The sequence below is a fragment of the Ipomoea nil genome, unplaced genomic scaffold (assembly GCF_001879475.1).
Source record: "Ipomoea nil cultivar Tokyo-kokei standard unplaced genomic scaffold, Asagao_1.1 scaffold2165, whole genome shotgun sequence".
Classification (NCBI taxonomy): domain Eukaryota; kingdom Viridiplantae; phylum Streptophyta; class Magnoliopsida; order Solanales; family Convolvulaceae; genus Ipomoea; species Ipomoea nil.
The window spans coordinates 2,192,538-2,212,548 of NW_017618593.1; the positions used below are offsets into that span (position 1 = coordinate 2,192,538).

The 20,011-nt window shown below is 35.8% G+C and overlaps 2 protein-coding genes across 2 annotated transcripts; both read left to right on the forward strand.

The window, feature by feature from the left end:
• The first annotated feature begins 5,129 nt into the window (after positions 1 to 5,129).
• Positions 5,130 to 5,633, forward strand: LOC109149938 (uncharacterized mitochondrial protein AtMg00810-like). The gene has a single exon (XM_019297932.1). The coding sequence runs from the start codon at positions 5,130 to 5,132 to the stop codon at positions 5,631 to 5,633; it is 504 nt and encodes a 167-aa protein (XP_019153477.1).
• Positions 5,634 to 6,396: 763 nt separating this feature from the next.
• On the forward strand, positions 6,397 to 7,245 carry LOC109149939. Its single transcript, XM_019297933.1, has one exon. It carries the CDS (start codon positions 6,397 to 6,399, stop codon positions 7,243 to 7,245), a length of 849 nt encoding a protein of 282 aa, XP_019153478.1.
• Positions 7,246 to 20,011: the final 12,766 nt, after the last annotated feature.

The window sequence follows — 20,011 nt, forward strand, 5'->3', positions numbered from 1 at the left end:
CTTTGACCGGAATGCATCTTCCCACATCACTGACAAGGAGAAGCCTTGACTTTATTCCCTTGCTCCATCCGGTGAGGTCCTTGAGATGAGGATGACATGTTCTTGGCCTTTAAACCCGGTCGTGGCTTCTTAAATGTGGAAGAACCTCCGCTCTCAACCCTTTTCCTGGCTAGCTCGTAAGATCCTTTCTGAAGCTGCTGAACGCGATACAGATCGGCGGCGCTCAGATACGCATCCTTAAGGGAACTTGGCCTACTCACCGTCAACGCTTTTCGTGCCACATTATTCAAACCGGCAACGAATCTCTCGACCTTAGCAAGCTCCGTAGGCACAAGCACCCGAGCAAAGCGCGCCAACTCCAAAAACTTCTTGTGGTACTCGACCACAGACAGGGATCCTTGCTGCAAGTGAAGGAACTCATCAAACATGGCGGCTCGCACATGCGTTGGGTAAAACCTCTCGCGCATCCTATCGTTAAGCGCGGACCAACCAAACTCAGGCTCTTCAAGGAGGGTCGGACCCTCACGGACCCACCACAGATCAGCTTCTTGGCAGAAGTAGAACGTTGCCAGTTCCACCCTTCTCTCCTCGGGACAACCCACAACCGCGAAGATCTTGTCGAACACCCTCATCCATTCTTCCAAAACTACCGGCTCTTCTTCACCCGCGAAGATTGGCGGCCTATGTCCCGACACCAAGCGACCTATATCGCAATGCCTAGCAGGTTGAGGAGGCGGCGCAACGTGATTGTTGTTCAGCAAGGCTTCACTAAGCGTCTGCGTCAGTTGGTGGAGATTCTGAGCGAGCTACTCGTTTGTTGGGGTCTCCGGGGAGCGAGCTCGGGGACGAGGAGGCATCGCAAACTTCTACAACAACAACACGGTTACCAAAAGATAGCAAACAAGCAAAGAACAGAAAGCAACACTCAACTCACCGTGCAACCTAGAGTCCTAAGCCTAACACTTAGATTCTTAAGGTCGCTTAAAGGTCTCAAACCACACTTAACCACTTAGAATGTCTAAACTTAACCCTCCCTAGGCTCAAACCTAGGCTCTGATACCAACTGTAACACCACCTTAAAAACATGCTATTTAAAAGCCTTAAACATGCAGATAACTAAACTAAAAAACAAACACAGTGGAAGACTGAAAGATAGATAGATAGACATAATCCGGAACACGGGGTGTTATGCCACTTCACCAAAAGGATGAACGCACCGGCAACATCTGCAATGTTTACATCTAAACTCATTGTCTCAAAGTTCTATATTGATGCTGGCACACAGGCCACAAAACAAAACGGAGAAGCTATACTAGCAAGCACTAGACCGTGCACTTGTCTAGACATCACCTGAAAGAACACAATGAAACATGGGACGACGCCCGGCCAGCGAATAATGCTGGTAACCCACCAATACATGTGAAATATCATACATAGATAAGATATACATTTGTAAAGCCATTTTCGAAACAGAATACACATATATATAAGTGCAAAACCAAGAGTAATCGTCAACACAAGACTTAACACTCTCAACAAGAACACGGGAACACATCCCAAGACCACAAGGACAACAACAACTCAAAAGGATAAAGACAAGACCAACGGCGACACATGCCTAGGCAACACATGCCTTTGTGACTACACACATCACAAGAAGAGAACTCACAACAACGGCTACACAAGCCCTCGTGACATCACCCATCACGAGTTGATATGCCTTCCTTATGCCCGGTTCCAACCTTATTTCTAGTTCCAACCTTTACCTCCAGGACCCTGTACACCGAGTCCAACCTTTTTTCTCCGGGAACCGTCGTTTCGCTTCCAACAGTCCCTCCAACAAAACCACCAATTTCATAGTACACGAGGGTACCGATCACACATGGAAACACATGCCCTGGATAACACATGTTATCCCAGAAATAAACATGTGAACCTTACACAAAGGCACGGCCACCACGAGGACCGCTACAATACCTGGGTGACTAATGTCCCATACCACTAATCGTGCAATCCAGGTAAAGCCACACACACATCACACCACAACAGGAATCAATCAACCGATCACAACGAAGATATGAAACCATACTCAATCAAGGAGTGGATCACAGTCCAACAACAACAACGATGAATAACACAAGTTATCATCAACCAATCGGAACGTACAAACAACACACACGCTAGCATCTAAACACTGAACTAGCATGCTCATCAAACGGGTAAAACAAAGGTAGTTCCGAAGAACACACAAGACTCATCATGGTTCAACGAAACACAATGTTGAACCCTTAGCACGATTCACCACACAAAAACCTACATGGAATCCTACCATATAGTTCTAGACATACGAAACGTCAAGAAGACACTCAAATAGTTCCACAAAAGAACATCGGGAAGTCAAAAGACCAAATACCGAGTCAAAAGAATCACGGGGAACAAATCCCCAACAACATCATCACACGTACCCGCGGGTAGGCCCACGGGTAAGCCTCTACCCGCGGTTACAGGCTACCCAAAATGTGTACCCCGCGGGTGGGCGGTGGGTTGGACCCCTACCCGTCGTTCCGCCCGCGGGTACACCCCTGTACCACAAACAATTCCCTTCGGGAATTTTCAACTCCAAGCTCAAATTTAAGTCCAAAACATGCCAAATCTCACCAAATACAACAAATTGACTTGAATCAAAGGAATAGGCAAGCAATGGCAGACAAGAACCCAATACACAAGCTCTAGATATGCATTTTCACAAGACAATGCATAAACTCTCACATTTCATAGCAAAACACATGTAGAATCCAAGAAATATTCATATAGGTAAGCAAAATAGATTTTGTAAAGCATGGGTTACCTCTTGTTGACTAAAGACTTTCACTTTACACCTCAAAAAGCTCCTCACTAGGCTCACCTTCCAAACCCACTTCAAGAACATACCAAAAGATCATAAAGATCCTATCTTTAAGAAAAGACACCTTAGATAAAACCAAAAAACACAAGATGAACTTCGATCTTACCCTCCTAGATGCCCAAATATATGAAACTTTGAATCTTGGATGCAACTCTTGAAGTTTTGGCAAGGCTCCAACTTGGCTTGGAAGAAAAATTACTCACCTTTTTAGAGAGAAGGTGGAGCTAGATTTTTAGAAAGTGTAAGGAAAGAGTGAAGGTGGAGTACTAGGTTAGGTTACAATACTAACACCAAGTGAAAGGTCAAGAATACCCTTACTAACATAAGGAAGTCTAAGGAACAAGGAAACTCCTTACAAAGCTCAAGGTACAACTTTGACTTTGGGGTTGACTAGTCAATTACTAGTCCCCAACTAATAAATTTCAGGAATTTAAGGAATTAAATTACAAATTGAAATAGGATTAATTGCTTAATTAATCCCTTAATTGAATTTGGATTTTGGGGTGTCACAGAAACAACCGGAGTATGAAGTGCATGTCAAGCTGGAAAACAAACTAGAGCAGCTCATACCCCTCAAAATATGATCAATACCACACACTGCTTGGAACTCATTCACATGGACCTTATCGGACCTACCAGAACAGAAAGCATTGGAGGTAAAAGGTACATTTTAATTTGCGTTGATGATTTTTCTCGGTTTTCGTGGGTCAGTTTTCTCAGGGAAAAGTCAGAAACTTTTGAAGCCTTCAAAGCCCTAGCCATAAAACTCCAAAAAGAGAAAAATGAGTCAATCATACGCATTAGAAGTGATCATGGACGTGAATTCGACAATCAAGTGTTTGATGATTGGTGTGCATCGGTTGGTATCTCTCATGAATGTTCAGCCCCTAAAACGCCACAACAAAATGGCGTTGTTGAAAGGAAGAATCGAACGATTCAAGAGATGACTTGGGTACTTCTCAATGCCAAAGATTTGCCATAGAGATTTTGGGCTAAAGCAGTAAGTACTGCCTGTCACACGATAAATCGGGTATATCTGCGACCTGGAACGCATCACACTCCGTACGAAATATGGAAAGGTAAGAAGCCTAATATCAACTACTTCCATATTTTTGGCTCACAGTGTTTTATTTTGAAGGACCGAAGCCCAACTGGAAAATTTGAACTTAAAAGTGATGAAGAGCACTTTCTTGGTTACTCAACGAATAGCCGTGTCTACCGGGTCTACAACAAAGTCACAAAATCCATCATGAAATCGGCAAATGTGGTTGTTGATGATCAACCTGATGAAATGACTGAGGTTATAGGAGTCTCTGACTTCGAAGTTACTCCAGAATCTGATACAAATAATCCAGAACCTCCTGAAACTATATCATCAGAACCTACTCCAACCCCACCATCTACTAGTCCAGAACCTGGTCCAGAACCAGATGTTGGAGCACTCGAAATGGCTATCCGAACTCACAAAGATCATCCTACACAAAACATCATAGGAGATCCATCCTCCAGGGTACGAACTAGAGGGATTAAGCGAAATTATCTTGAGCTTGCAGGGTATACGTGCTACACGTCAAAGATCGAACCCAAAACAGTAAAAGAAGCCTTATCCGATGAACACTGGATTAAAGCCATGCAGGAAGAACTCGGAGAATTTGAACGAAACAAGGTATGGAATTTAGTCCCTAAACCTGACGGTGTAAATGTTGTAGGGACAAAGTGGATGTTTCGTAACAAAACTGATTCAGCTGGAAACATTGCTCGCAACAAAGCACGACTGGTAGCACAAGGCTACTCTCAAATTGAAGGCATCAACTATGAAGAGACGTTTGCACCTGTAGCACATCTAGAATCCATTCGTCTCCTGCTGTGTATAGCTTGTACTCTAGGGATAAAGTTGTTTCAGATGGATGTCAAAACGGCTTTTCAAAATGGATATCTCTTCGAAAATATATATGTTGCTCAGCCTAAAGGCTTTGAAGACCCTCATCATCATGACCATGTCTACAAACTGGAAAAGGCTCTATATGGACTAAAACAAGCTCCAAGGGCCTGGTATGAAAGATTGTTCCAGTATCTTCTCCAGCACGGCTACAACTGAGGGGGAGTCGAAAAAACCTTATTTATCAAAAGGTCAGGTAAACATATTACAATTGCTCAGGTTTATGTTGACGATATTATCATTGGTTCCACTCAAATAGATGCTACAGATCAACTGGTTCAAGTCATGCAACAGGAGTTTGAAATGAGTATGATCGGTGAACTGACCTATTTTCTAGGACTACAGGTTCAACAAACCAATGAAGGTATTTTTATATCTCAAGAAAAATATGCAAAAGGACTTCTAACGAAGTTTGGACTCGAGTCAGCTAAAGAAGCACGAACGCCAATATCTACAACTACAAAATTAAGCAAAGATGAACCAGGAAAGCCAATTGATCCTACTCAATACAGGAGCATGGTCGGAAGTCTACTATACCTAACAGCAAGTCGTCCAGAAATTATGTTTAGTGTTGGAATATGTGCCAGATTTCAAGCTGCCCATAAAGAATCACATCTCAAAGCCGTGAAAAGAATAATTAAATACGTCAAAGGTACTCTCGATTATGGCATTTGGTTTTCCAATGATACTAACTTGAATCTTGTAGGATACAGTGATCCGACTGGGCTGGGAATGCAGATGATCGCAAAAGTACCTCTGGTGGTTGTTTCTTCTTTGGAAAAAACTTAGTTGCCTGGCTAAGTAAGAACCAAAATTCGAAATCTCTCAGCACAGCTGAAGCTGAATATATAGCAGCTGGTAGCTGCTGTACGCAGCTCCTATGGATGAGACAAATGCTTCTAGACTATGGTCTACATCAAGAGTGCATGACACTCTATTGCGACAACACCAGTGCTATCAACATCTCCAAGAACCCAGTTCAGCATTCCAGTACTAAACATATTGAAATACGGCATCACTTCATAAGAGAATTGGTAGAAGACAAGGAGATCAATCTGGAGTACATTTCAACGGAGAAAAATCTAGTTGACCTATTTTCAAAACCACTTGATAACACAAGATTTGTGTTACTCCGGGCTGCTCTTGGAGTGTGCAGGTTTTCTATCGACGTCCATCTCTAATGGAAGAATTGTCTGTGAGAGACTCAAAAGAGATCTTTGCCAGAGCTTCGGGCATTGTAGATGATCCCTAGCCTCTTGATGAGGTGTTCGACGAAGGGGATCTTCAAGCATCGGGCTCGACAGCTACGGGCTCAATTTACGGTTTGATTTCTTTATCCTCTTAGGAAGCAATAACTTGTTGCTTTTTCCTAGGCATGCATCACATCCTTGTGTTCTAATTTGCTTTTATCACCTTGGTTGTGTTTGGTTGCGATGTGTTGTTGCTATGCTTTTTGTCTTAGGATCCCTCTGCCGGTCTGTCTCTTGTGCCTCTGTCTACAATTGCTTTCACAGGTTCCCTAGCACAACGCTCAGACGAGGCCATCCCCAAAATGGCTGAGCACTCGCAAGATCCAGCCTCTGCTACAGCATCTACTCCAGCCGCTGCTCTAGTCACTGCTCCAGCTGTTGATCCTGCCTCTGCTCTAGGCTCCACTCCAGAGGATGTTGGGGTTTCCATTCATGACATAGTCTCTGAGCCTGAGGATCCCTCCGTTCAAGCAGCCATTATGTCAGATATTATTGCCAATATGCCCAACATTGCCTGTACACAAAGGGCTGTCCCAGTGATCACTGTGCCGTTTGCATCATCTAAGGCCAAAGGGAAGGCCAAAATCACTGATCCAGATGAACCTCCAGTTGCTCCTGTTCCAGCTCCAACGGTTAAGAGAAAATTAAATTTGTCTGAAGATATTGAATTTGTGCATGAAACTCGCCCAAGTAAACGCTCTGAACACCGTCTGACGGGCCTTGCTCTGCGTACTAGATCCAGGACTGGCATGTCTACTCCAGCTCCTCCTCCAGCTTCTGCTCCTGCTTCAAAGCCAGCCGCTTCGTCTAAGACCAGGGCCTCTAAGGTATCCAAGGAAACACTTTTCAAACCAATCTTGCTCTCTCCTTCCCTGGAAACAATTTGGCAACTACATTGCAGTCGCGACATCCTTGTTGAGAATAACTTTAGCATTGAGTATCTTATCCGCACTTGCAACATCATACATCTTCTTCATGCCCAGAATCTTCTTCAGACTATACAAAATGTGGGTGCTTACTTTGCTTGGCTAATCTCAGAATTTTATGCAAATATACAATCTGATTCTCTCCTGACAGCTTCTCCGCACTATCATCGGGTATTCTTGAGGGATGTTTGGTATGACTTCAGTCCCGCTATTATAAATGCTTAATTTCAGCGTGATGCTTGTGATGACTTGTTTGAACCTGCCGGAGATTTTCTTGCATCGCACCTTACCCACAATGAAGTCACAGTCTGGCCCAAAAATGGTCTTCCATCGAACTGTTCTTACTGCCGTATACTCTGTTCTATTTCCTTTAGCATCAAGTAACCGGATTCCGAATGTCTCTGTGCACACGGTCACTAAGAAGATGGCTTCTCTATTATACAAAGTCCGGCATCAATTGCCCATTAATCTTGGTCATCTTATGAACATTGCAAAGAAGAAGGAAGTCAAAATTCACATGAGCCAAGGGAATCTGAAGAATCCGAAACAAGGAACATAACCCTGGTGGCCAATCAACAAGCATCAACATCAAACAGGTCAAATTCTAACTCTTGTGAATTCTTATCTAACGAACAATATGCTTTGTTTTTACGTAAAATGAAAAGGTTCATGAGGAAGAATAACTTCAAAGACTATCAAAGATCATCCAACCGTAGGCAATACGAAACATCTCCTCAATCGTCAAAACAAGAGACAATGGATTCACAGATGTTATGTGTAAGTGTAAAAATGTTGCACATTTAAACCTCTTAATATTGACCTATATTAGTTGTCAAAGTAGTTCTGGATTAGTTGCTGGATTAGTCACACTGTCTGGAGTAGTTGACTGGATCAGCGCAAGAAAGTAATCCAGGAGGTATGAAACTACTTCAAATCTTTTATTCAGTTGAGACCCTATCATGGTGGAGATCTACATCAATTGGAGAAGCCAAAATCAATGATGGAAAGAGTGCTTGATTTGTGGATCGAAGGATTCTTTACTACCTATATAAAATGCTACTTTGTTTAGCATTTTTCACATGATTTTACTCTGAAATTCCTTGGTTAATTATTACAAATATATTCTGTATTGCTGAGTGTGAAGAAAGGTCCTTAACCAGTTCATGAAGCAATGAAGATCGCCTACACATCGGATCCACTGGAGTAGGCTTTGGAGTAGTTATAGGTTATACTTTAGTGTGTAATTAACTCTCCTCTTGTACTCCTTTTTATCATAGTGGATTTGGATTGATGTGAGTGGCCCCGCAGACATAGGAGTGGGGCTCCGAACTGCGTGAACATTTCCTGGTGCATGCTTTCTCTTACTGCTATCTATTTTATGTTCTTTATTATATTTGGAGTAGGATTGCATCTAGTCCAACTTTATAATTGAAATAAACTTAAATTCTTAATCTAAATCTTGCATTCAAGACTCACGTGCTTTTTCACTATGCTATAATTGTCGAAAGCCAGGATATTTCTAGGCGAACTGTCCTCATCAAATAGTCAGCAAGCATCAGGATCAAAATGCAAACAAAAGCTCACCGAAAGAAATAGTCGAATCCACCAAGCGAAGTGATAAACCAAAATCATCAACCTCTAGACACGAGAGAAGAAGAAAGGCAATGGTGGTTAATGAGCTAGCTGAGGAAGCTCAATCAGAATCAGGCACCTCAAGCTCAAGCTCAGAGAGTGATAGTTCAGAAGAAGAAAGAGGTTTTCTATGCTTATTCAGTCAGGAATAAGGAACAAATGACCTTTGCCTAGTAGCTGATGATGACGAGGTAAATTCTCACGGGAGGACTCCGTTGCACCTGATCAAGATTCTCTCTCTCTCTCTCTCTCTCTCTCTCTCTCTCTCTCTCTCTCTCTCTCTCTCTCTCTCTCTCTCTAGAACAAATGACCTTTGCCTAGTAAAAGGTCTTCTATGCTTATATATATATAAAGGAAATGTGATCGAGCGGTTGACTGCTAGAAACGGTCCCGGCTCACGCCCAGGAAGCTCTCTCCTTCCTCGTTAAACACCATGATTGTAACACCCCAAAAATTTGACTTCCAAAACTTTTGTTAAATGACATTACAATTCAAAACTTAGTATAAAAAGAATTACTAAAAATAAATTTTCTTGTAAATTGTACTTCAATTCAAGTCTCAAATAATTCGTAATTCAAATTATAACACTTATAGGGTGCTACCGCCCCATCTAACCTATCAAGACTAGATGCAAGGCTAATCACAAAACCGTCAAATACTTCAATTACCTCTATTACATTTATTCTCTTCTTCTTCTAAAGCGCTCTTTCACTTCAAGCTTCATAAATCCCTGTTTACATTTTTTTTTTCCAAGAAACACATAACAAACAGTGGAGATTAGCAAAACATGCTAAGTAAGGGTTACTTTGACCGGAAAAAAAATTTAAAATAAAATAAGGTACAATACTTTCAAAAATAACTTTTCTTTCAAAATCACCTACAAAACCTTCTTCATTTCATCAACAACCAATAACCACATCAAAATGTACCTTCAAATATTTAACTCATTTTCCACGTACGAATAATCACTTTCAAAGAATATCACCACAATAATAATTAGCCACAAGGCTTACTTAAAAACCGATGTGTGCTTTAAAAATAGTTGATTTATCTTTTCAAGTAAATACAAGTTTTTATGGAAAATCACCAATCACATAAATGGGCACGAAATCACAAATCCGGTAACATAAATTGGCATAAGATCCCATAGCCGATATAAATGGGCATAAGATCCCATAGCCAATACAAATGGGCATAAAATCCCATAGCCAATATAAATGGGCATCAAATCCCATAGCAAAAATAAATGGGTATAAAATCCCATAGCCAATATAAATGTGCATAAAGTCCCATAGCCAATATAAATGGGTATCAAATCCCATAGCCAAAATAAATGGATATCAAATCCCATAGCCAATATAAATGGGTATAAAATCCCATAGCCAATATAAATGGGTATAAAATCCCATAGCCAATATAAATGGGCATCAAATCCCATAGCCAATATAAATGGGCATAAAGTCCCATAGCCAATAATAATGGGTATCAAATCCCATAGCCAAAATAAATGGGCATCAAATCCCATAGCCAATATAAATGGGCATAACATCCCATAGCCAATATAAATGGGTATCAAATCCCATAGCCAAAATAAATGGGCATCAAATCCCATAGCCAATATAAATGGGCATCAAATCCCATAGCCAATATAAATGGGTATAAAATCCCATAGCCAATATAAATGGGTATAAAATCCCATAGCCAATATAAATGGGCATCAAATCCCATAGCCAATATAAATGGGCATCAAATCCCATAACCAATATAAATGGGTATACAATCTCATAGCCAATATAAATGGGTATAAAATCTCATAGCCAATATAAATGGGCATAATATCCCATATCCAATTACAGAACATTATACCGCCATGATAGGTTTCCAAAAAAAAATTTCCTTCACTTCAACACCAACATAGATGTTTTACATCACAATTTAAACAACTAAAATCAACATTTCACTTTTACTAATCATTTAAATTCTTTTATGCATATATAATAAAATATATACACGCTAATTAAACAAAAATACTATTATTATATAAATAAATATATATATTTGTTGTTTTGTTGTACGAGTACGGAAAATACATTTATATACATATTTACATACGGTAATGTATAACAACAAATCACATAAAAACATGTACATTTTTTTTATGCCCAAATCACAATAAAAGTACATATTGTCAAACACAAGAATATTTCCAAATAATCACTTAAATCATTTTATAAGGCAAATAATTAAGAGCCAACAATTCATCATTTTAATAATTAATTTGGGCAAATTAGAAATGGAGAATAACCACTTACTTGATGAGAGTTTCACTTAATTTTTCTCTTAGCCGTTTAAGAATTCAAAGGCTCCTCTTTAACTTGATGGAATTACTTGGCTCTTGAAAGAATAAATAATTTTTTTTTTTTATAAATGATATATGTATACATACGGCAATTCCTGTTTTTTTTCTTAAATAATTTTTTTATATTACTGTACATATATATACGATTACATATCTATATAAATTAGATTTTTATTATTACTTTATTTATAAAGTACGTATATATATATTTTCATTGCAAAAATAAACTACATTAAGATTATTATTATTATATGTATTATACTTTTTTTTATAGAATCATACGGTGTAACATAAAAATAAAATAATAACTTTTCCTGTAGAAAACATTTACGGTAATATATCTAGATATAATTCATACCACAAAATCAACCAACCAAAATCTCATACTAGTACATTTTCGACTAATACATCATACCAACATCATGCCAATATCATACCAACATTTCCAAATCACACTTGAATATTTCATAAAATAATTCATTTCATTCATAACTTTCAACCAATCAAAAATTCATTTTTTTAAAACAAAGATGGGCAAAGTAAAATGAAGAAAAACCACTTACTGGGTAATCAATTCCTCAAAACAAAGCTTCAAAGCCTACTCTTGATCTCTTGGAAAGAAAAAGAAATGGAAGAAGACTTGATCAACTCTTGATGGTTGAAGAAGAAGGAACAATTTTATGTTTACAGATGAAAGTTTCGGCAAAGGAGAGACCAAAGTGAGATGAAATTTCTCGGCCAATAATGAGAGGAAAACCAAGGGGAAAGTTACGGCCAATAAGAAGAAAAAGATGAAGGAGAAATATCTTTGTCTTGGTCAACATGAATAAAAAGGAAATGATAATTTTTAATAATGAAAAATAAAGGTGATGGAGAAATTATTAACAAGAATTAAGGTAGGTTAGGGAGTGATGAGTGCTAATTAGTTGACCAAGATTTATCCACATGCTAAATGAACTTGGACACAAATCACGACCACATTCCTAATCTTATATGTATAACAAAATCTTATTTAATGTTTAGCATATACTTCATACAAATTACATATATATGGTACATACATAATCTACGGAACATACCATAACATAGTTTTACTAATATATCATCAAATGTGGACAATAACATGAAAGTTGTAACGGTTTGATGATAAGGATCTTGCTATTATAAAAGAGAGGTGTAGGGTTCAAAACTCATTATAACCAATTTTATTTTTCTTAAATATGAAGATTAAACATTTTTCCTACTTAAATAATTTAAAATTTTCGGGGTATCACAATCTACCCTCCTTAAAGAATGCTTCGTCCCCGAAGCACTCCCAAGCTTAAGAAGTTAGGCCAACTAGAACTTAATTTTAACAACTTTAGGCTACAACGCCTAAGGGTAAGGTGTTAAAACCTACCCTTCTTAAAGGAAAGTTACGTCCTCGTAACTTAAAACCAACAACTAACCAACACATTTTAAAGGTATTCCTACCCTACAACTTATGAACATCATATCAAAGCACAAATAGGAAAAAAAAAAAAAGTGTGTTCTTCACATTTTATCACTTTTAACAAATAATCAATTGAAATATGCAACCACATACTTGAAAGATGTACACACTCAAGGTGAAATATAGCCATAGTTAAAAATACTCAAGAAATCTTCAAAGCATCACACTTGTTTAAAACTTGCACTTTCACACACTATCCCATTAAGGAAACATATTCTAGAAGAATGACTTGCTTCCACACGTCAGTATTACTCAAAGTAATTACAACAAATTAAAACAGAGATAATGAAACACATATCTCACCACAATTTCATAAGTCTCATCATTTTGATTTACCCTGTCACTTGGGAAATCTTAAAATCTTAAGGCTTTGGCCTTATGCTTGAATACCATTTTGTAAATAACTTACTCAAAGGTATTTCCTTAATTTACAGTTATAGATACCCATCAATCTTCGGAGCTCAACCAGAATCCACACAATTCCAATCTTTATATTAAAAACTTCTAAAAGGGATTATGTTTACCCAACAATAGTCAAACATCCATAGTTAAATTTTAAAGACTTAAATTGTCCCACAAAATTTGCCTAAAACCATTTAGCAAATTAAATACTATGATACTAATAATTTATCGTTCTCAAAGTTATCATCCCACACATTCAATCTCTGAAATTTAAACACGATTATCCTTTTGACTATTACTTGAGTCAAAACTTCCAACCCAATAGTTAACACATATCAAGTCCAAAATCTACTATAAGCACATCTCTTAACTATCTTCATGCAAGTTCCTGCATAGGCTATTTAGGAAGCAATTTCTAAAATCATCTTTCTTTCATCATCAATACTTGAGTAATTCAACCATAAAATCATCAAGGAAATTAATTTTCAATTAATCCATTTTTTTTTACCAGGGATTTCAATATCCCAATAAAATACCAAGTTCAAGTATTCCCTCAAAACATTGAATACCACTAGAAACTTATACCAAATATTCAACAACACATATCCTTACCTTGACTTTAAAAGTTTTAATTCCTTAGTAAACTCCATGAGCTATATTCTCAAATTTCATAACTTAGGCTCTTATATCCAAAATTCCATAACCAATTCCAAATACTTTATCAAAATATAGTTCTTCAATTGAAACGACATCAAACCATAAATTCCAATTATTTTCTTAAAACCTAAATTCTCAAAACAAATAAATAATAAGCAATCTATTTTTAATAACACCACCATGTACAAATCTTCTCCTTTTCAATGAAAAAAAATGATCAAATCCGAAATAAGCCGCTAACCGAAATATTTCCTTCAAATATAGAATCTCATCTCATAATCATAATCATAATAATAATAACCAAATAATATATTAATACTATCAACTCTAAATATCTTCCCCATAATTAATAAGAAATCAAATCCTTAAGTACAATCATCATTAAACTCAATATATCCCTCTAGTCACAAAACTCCAGATAAACAATTAAGCTCTAATAAGGTCACCAAGTCCAAATATTTTTATCATAATGAATAAGAAATTAAGTTCTTAATAAAATTACTAAGCCAAGCAATTTCCTCATATATAGGACACCAAGATTACATAGTCCCACCACTTCCATATAAATATACTCCCACCAAAATATAGAATACTTCCAAATAATTATATTCTACCAAAATATAAAGCACCACTTCTAAATATCTCAATAAATATAAAAACTTTACCTCTAAATATCCTTCTTTTCATAAAAAGTATATAACACCACCTGCAAGTATTAGCGATCAAAGAAAATAAATGTATAACAATTATGAAATGCCACATATCCTCACACGAATTTTCCAAAATCCCAAATTCCTTGCAATTCCTCTATTTTTTATCCTAAAAAAAATTTTCATAACCTAGGCTCTTTTACTTTCTATGTCCAAGATTTCACAACCTAGCCCCCAAAGGTTCGAACTGCTCTGATACCAATTTGTAACACCCCAAAAATTTGACTTCCAAAACTTTTGTTAAATGACATTACAATTCAAAACTTAGTATAAATAGAATTACTAAAAATAAATTTTCTTGTAAATTGTACTTCAATTCAAGTCACAAATAATTCGTAATTCAAATTCTAACACTTATAGGGTGCTACCGCCACATCAAACCTATCAAGAGTAGATGCAAGGCTAATCACAAAACCGTCAAATACTTCAATTACATCTATTACATTTATTCTCTTCTTCTTCTTCTAACGCGCTCTTTCACTTCAAGCTTCACAAATCCCTGTTTACGTTTTTTTTTTCCAAGAAACACATAACAAACAGTGGAGATTAGCAAAACATGCTAAGTAAGGGTTACTTTGCCCGGAAACAAAATTTAAAATAAAATAAGGTAGAATACTTTCAAAAATAACTTTTCGTTCAAAATCACTTACAAAACCTTCTTCATTTCATCAACAACCAATAACCACATCAAAATGTACCTTCAAATATTTAACTCATTTTCCACGTACGAATAATCATTTTCGAAAAATATCACCACAATAATAATTAGCCACAAGGCTTACTTAAAAAATGATGTGTGCTTTAAAAATAGTTGATTTATCTTTTCAAGTAAATACAAGTTTTTATGGAAAATCACCAATCACATAAATGGGCACGAAATCACAAATCCGGTAACATAAATGGGCATAAGATCCCATAGCCGATATAAATGGGCATAAGATCCCATAGCCGATATAAATGGGCGTAAAATCCCATAGCCAATATAAATGGGCATCAAATCCCATAGCAAATATAAATGGGTATAAAATCTCATAGCCAATATAAATGGGCATAAAGTCCCATAGCCAATATAAATGGGTATCAAATCCCATAACCAAAATAAATGGGTATCAAATCCCATAGCCAATATAAATATGTATAAAATCCCATAGCCAATATAAATGGGCATCAAATCCCGTAGCCAATATAAATGAGCATAAAGTCCCATAGCCAATATAAATGGGTATCAAATCCCATGGCCAAAATAAATGGGCATCAAATCCCATAGCCAATATAAATGGGCATAAAGTCCCATAGCCAATATAAATGGGTATCAAATCCTATAGCCAAAATAAATGGGCATCAAATCCCATAGCCAATATAAATGGGTATAAAATCCCATAGCCAATATAAATGGGCATCAAATCCCATAGCCAATATAAATGGACATCAAATCCCATAACCAATATAAATGGGTATACAATCTCATAGCCAATATAAATGGGTATAAAATCTCATAGCCAATATAAATGGGCATAAAATCCCATAGCCAATTACAGAACATTATACCGCCATGATAGGTTTCCAAAAAAAAATTTCCTTCACTTCAACACCAACATAGATGTTTTACATCACAATTTAAACAACTAAAATCAACATTTCACTTTTACTAATCATTTAAATTCTTTTATGCATATATAATAAAATATATACACGCTACTTAAACAAAAATACTATTATTATATAAATATATATATTTGTTGTTTTGTTGTACGAGTACGGAAAGTACATTTATATACATATTTACATACGGTAATGTATAACAACAAATCACATAAAAACATGTACATTTTTTTTATGCCCAAATCACAATAAAAGTACATATTGTCAAAGACAAGAATATTTCTAAATAATCACTTAAATCATTTTATAAGGCAAATAATTAAGAGCCAACAATTCATCATTTTAATAATTAATTTGGGCAAATTAGAAATGGAGAACAACCACTTACTTGAAGAGAGTTTCACTTAATTTTTCTCTTAGCCATTTAAGAATTCAAAGGCTCCTCTTTAGCTTGAAGGAATTTCTTGGCTCTTGAAAGAATAAATAATTTTTTTTATATATAAATGATATATGTATACATACGACAATTCCTTTTTTTTTTCTTAAATAATTTTTTTATATTACTGTACATATATATACGATTACATATCTATATAAATTAGATTTTTATTATTACTTTATTTATAAAGTACGTATATATATATTTTCATTGCAAAAATAAACTACATTAAGATTATTATTATATGTATTATACTTTTTTTTTATAGAATCATACGGTGTAACATAAAAATAAAATAATAACTTTTCCTGTAGAAAACATTTACAGTAATATATTTAGATATAATTCATACCACAAAATCAACCAACCAAAATCTCATACTAGTACATTTTCGACTAATACATCATACCAACATCATGCCAATATCATACCAACATTTCCAAATCACACTTGAATATTTCATAAAATAATTCATTTCATTCATAACTTTCAACCAATCAAAAATTCATTTTTTTAAAACAAAGATGGGCAAAGTAAAATGAAGAAAAACCACTTACCGGGTAATCAATTCCTCAAAACAAAGCTTCAAAGCCTAGTCTTGATCTCTTGGAAAGAAAAAGAAATGGAAGAAGACTTGATCAACTCTTGATGGTTGAAGAAGAAGGAACAATTTTATGTTTTCAGATGAAAGTTTCGGCCAAGGAGAGACCAAAGTGAGATGAAATTTCTCGGCCAATAATGAGAGGAAAACCAAGGGGAAAGTTACGGCCAATACGAAGAAAAAAATGAAGGAGAAATATCTTTTTCTTGGTCAACATGAATAAAAAGGAAATGATAATTTTTAGTAATGAAAAATAAAGGTGATGGAGAAATTATTAACAAGAATTAAGGTAGGTTAGGGAGTGATGGTTGCTAATTAGTTGACCAAGATTTATCTACATGCTAAATGAACTTGGACACAAATCACGACCACATTCCTAATCTTATATGTATAACAAAATCCTATTTAATGTTTAGCATATACTTCATACAAATTACATATATATGTTACATACATAATCTACGGAACATACCATAACATAGTTTTACTAATATATCATCAAATGTGGATAATAACATGAAAGTTGTAACAGTTTGATGGTAAGGATCTGGCTATTATAAAAGAGAGGTGTAGGGTTCAAAACTTATTATAACCAATTTTATTTTTCTTAAATATGAAGATTAAACATTTTTCCTACTTTCGGGGTATCACAATGACGGCATGATAACTAAACAAAGATGGATTAATTGTATTATTTAATTCACTTAAGGGAGCCGAGTTAACTATTTTTCTTTGGAAAAAAAAATCAAATGCCACGTGAACTAATAAATTGCACATATTTTGTACTCCACGGTCCATATAAACTGCGAACCAGGGTGGCATTTAATAATAAAATATTCAAACCCCACAGAAATTGCACACCTTTTGCATACCACAATTTATATAAACTGTACCCATTTTATACTCCACAAATTGTCAAATCAATCTTTTGTCTAAAAATAATGAACACACCTTAATGGCATACTTAATATGACGTCATACATACCACAATAGTATGAATTTGCCATCATATCACTCCTTTCCATAATATTACATCAGATATCCAAACACAGAAAATAGGATAAGCAAGCGAATTTACACTCTACAAGCCACAGTCGTGGTAATCGTGGGAGAAGATTCTCTCAAACACACGTTGGCTCATCCTTAAGCTCCTGCAAAATGTGCCGAGCGGGCGCGTGCACTGCACGCACACGGCTGGTCGCTATGTTGCCTTCCACGCGAAATTCTTCAGGCTGCTATTCAATTTGGTGGGGCCCATGATCAGTGACAATAAAAACCCTCCTTGCAGGAGGTCCTCACTTGTTCTCTCTCTTCACTCTCTCACCGCGACATCACTCAAATAGTCAAATTTCCTCAAACACTACACTAAAATCTACTAATGTGGATGACCCAATGACGAGAGGACAGTAGGAAATATGCATTCCAAACTTCAACCTCCCAACGCTCTAAATATAGTTTCATCAGCCTGGCGTCCTGGTCAATCATTGTAAGTTCAACATCTATTTAACATGTTACGATAGATTTTTTAACCTTTTAGGTTAGATCGATATGTGCATGATATAACATATATAACATTGTTTAATAACTTGTTTTTGTATAAGTTTTTGGATTGTAACAAGTTCATTAAACATGTTATGTTCATGTCAAACAGATATTTTGCGATACATATGTCTCAACACATGACCTACTTTAAATAAGTTAATCGGGATAATAGATTAAGGAATATTTGGTTTAAGTTATATGTTCAAAATCTCATATTAGTCTTGTTTAATTTTGTTTTTAAAAGTGCGAGATCCTAAAAAGTTGAGATTTTAAAAAATGATTTTGTTATTACTATTATATTAATTTATTTTCACATTATTTGATATCACATCTTGATCCTTTCATTGACTACAAGTTCTTTAATTCAAGTTTTTTTATTATCTGGTAGTGCCTTTAGTGTGTTTTACGTCTTTTCAAATGCGTGTGTATGTATATATTTCACAATTGTAAAATTATCTTGTGTAGGCCCGTTATGAATGGTCCATATAATCCAAGATACAAGGATTTTTGCTTACCAACCTGTGTAGACCCATTATGAATGGTCCGTATGATCCTAGATACAAGGATTTTGACTTACCAATTGATCCTTACCTCAGAGCCTTAGTTGGTATTAAATCGAAGTTTTTTAAGTGGTATAATAATTTTATTTGTATATTTGAAAATTACCTTGATGTAGGGGTAAAAGGTTCAAACAGGTAGTAGAGAATCGACAATAATGAGACGGCCGCACGATCGTCGCACGGGAGGAGCCCGCTGCCCTAATCCAGATTCTATCCTGCCTAATCAGCTTTGTTATCCTGCCGAACTCCACTTCCAGAGATTGTTAGAAAGTTTAATTTTTAAGCACCTACAGTAATTGAAGACATCACCTAGTTTCTCATTCGAGAACTTGTAGCACTAAGGAAAGTAAAGATACTTCATTTATCTCATTTCGTATGTCTAGTCGGTTAACTGAAGTTATTTTCAAATCAATTGTTCATAATATTAAATTTAGTTTTAGTATATAAACTTAACATATTTAGAAACAATAATATTAAAAGTTCTGTTAAACGCACCAAAAAAAATTATATGGAAATACAAAAAGAAAATAATCTAAATAAAAAATGTCAGTTTAACGAATAAATAATAAGTATGATATTTAAAATAAGACAATGTGAGTACTATACTTTCCATTTATTAGAGAGAGAGTTGAGAGATGAGATTATCCAAAATTGAGAAAAATATGAGAGCTATATATATATATATATATATATATATATATATATATATATATATATATATATACAATTAATAAGGAGCGGGTGATCAAGAGAAATTCGATTTGAGAAATGATATAGAGCAATTAGGGTAATAACTAATAAACAACAAAAATTAACTAATTTTTTGAGAGGCCTATTGCCAAGACCTTGTGGTCTAATAGCACCCGGGCTGCACTCCCATATGGAAGGGAGTGTGTTTGAACCTCAGTGGAGGCGGCATTGACTCTTTGTGCTGCAGTTGGTTGAGAAAGTAGTTTATGAACATATACTACATTGTAATAGAATCAGTAGCATTC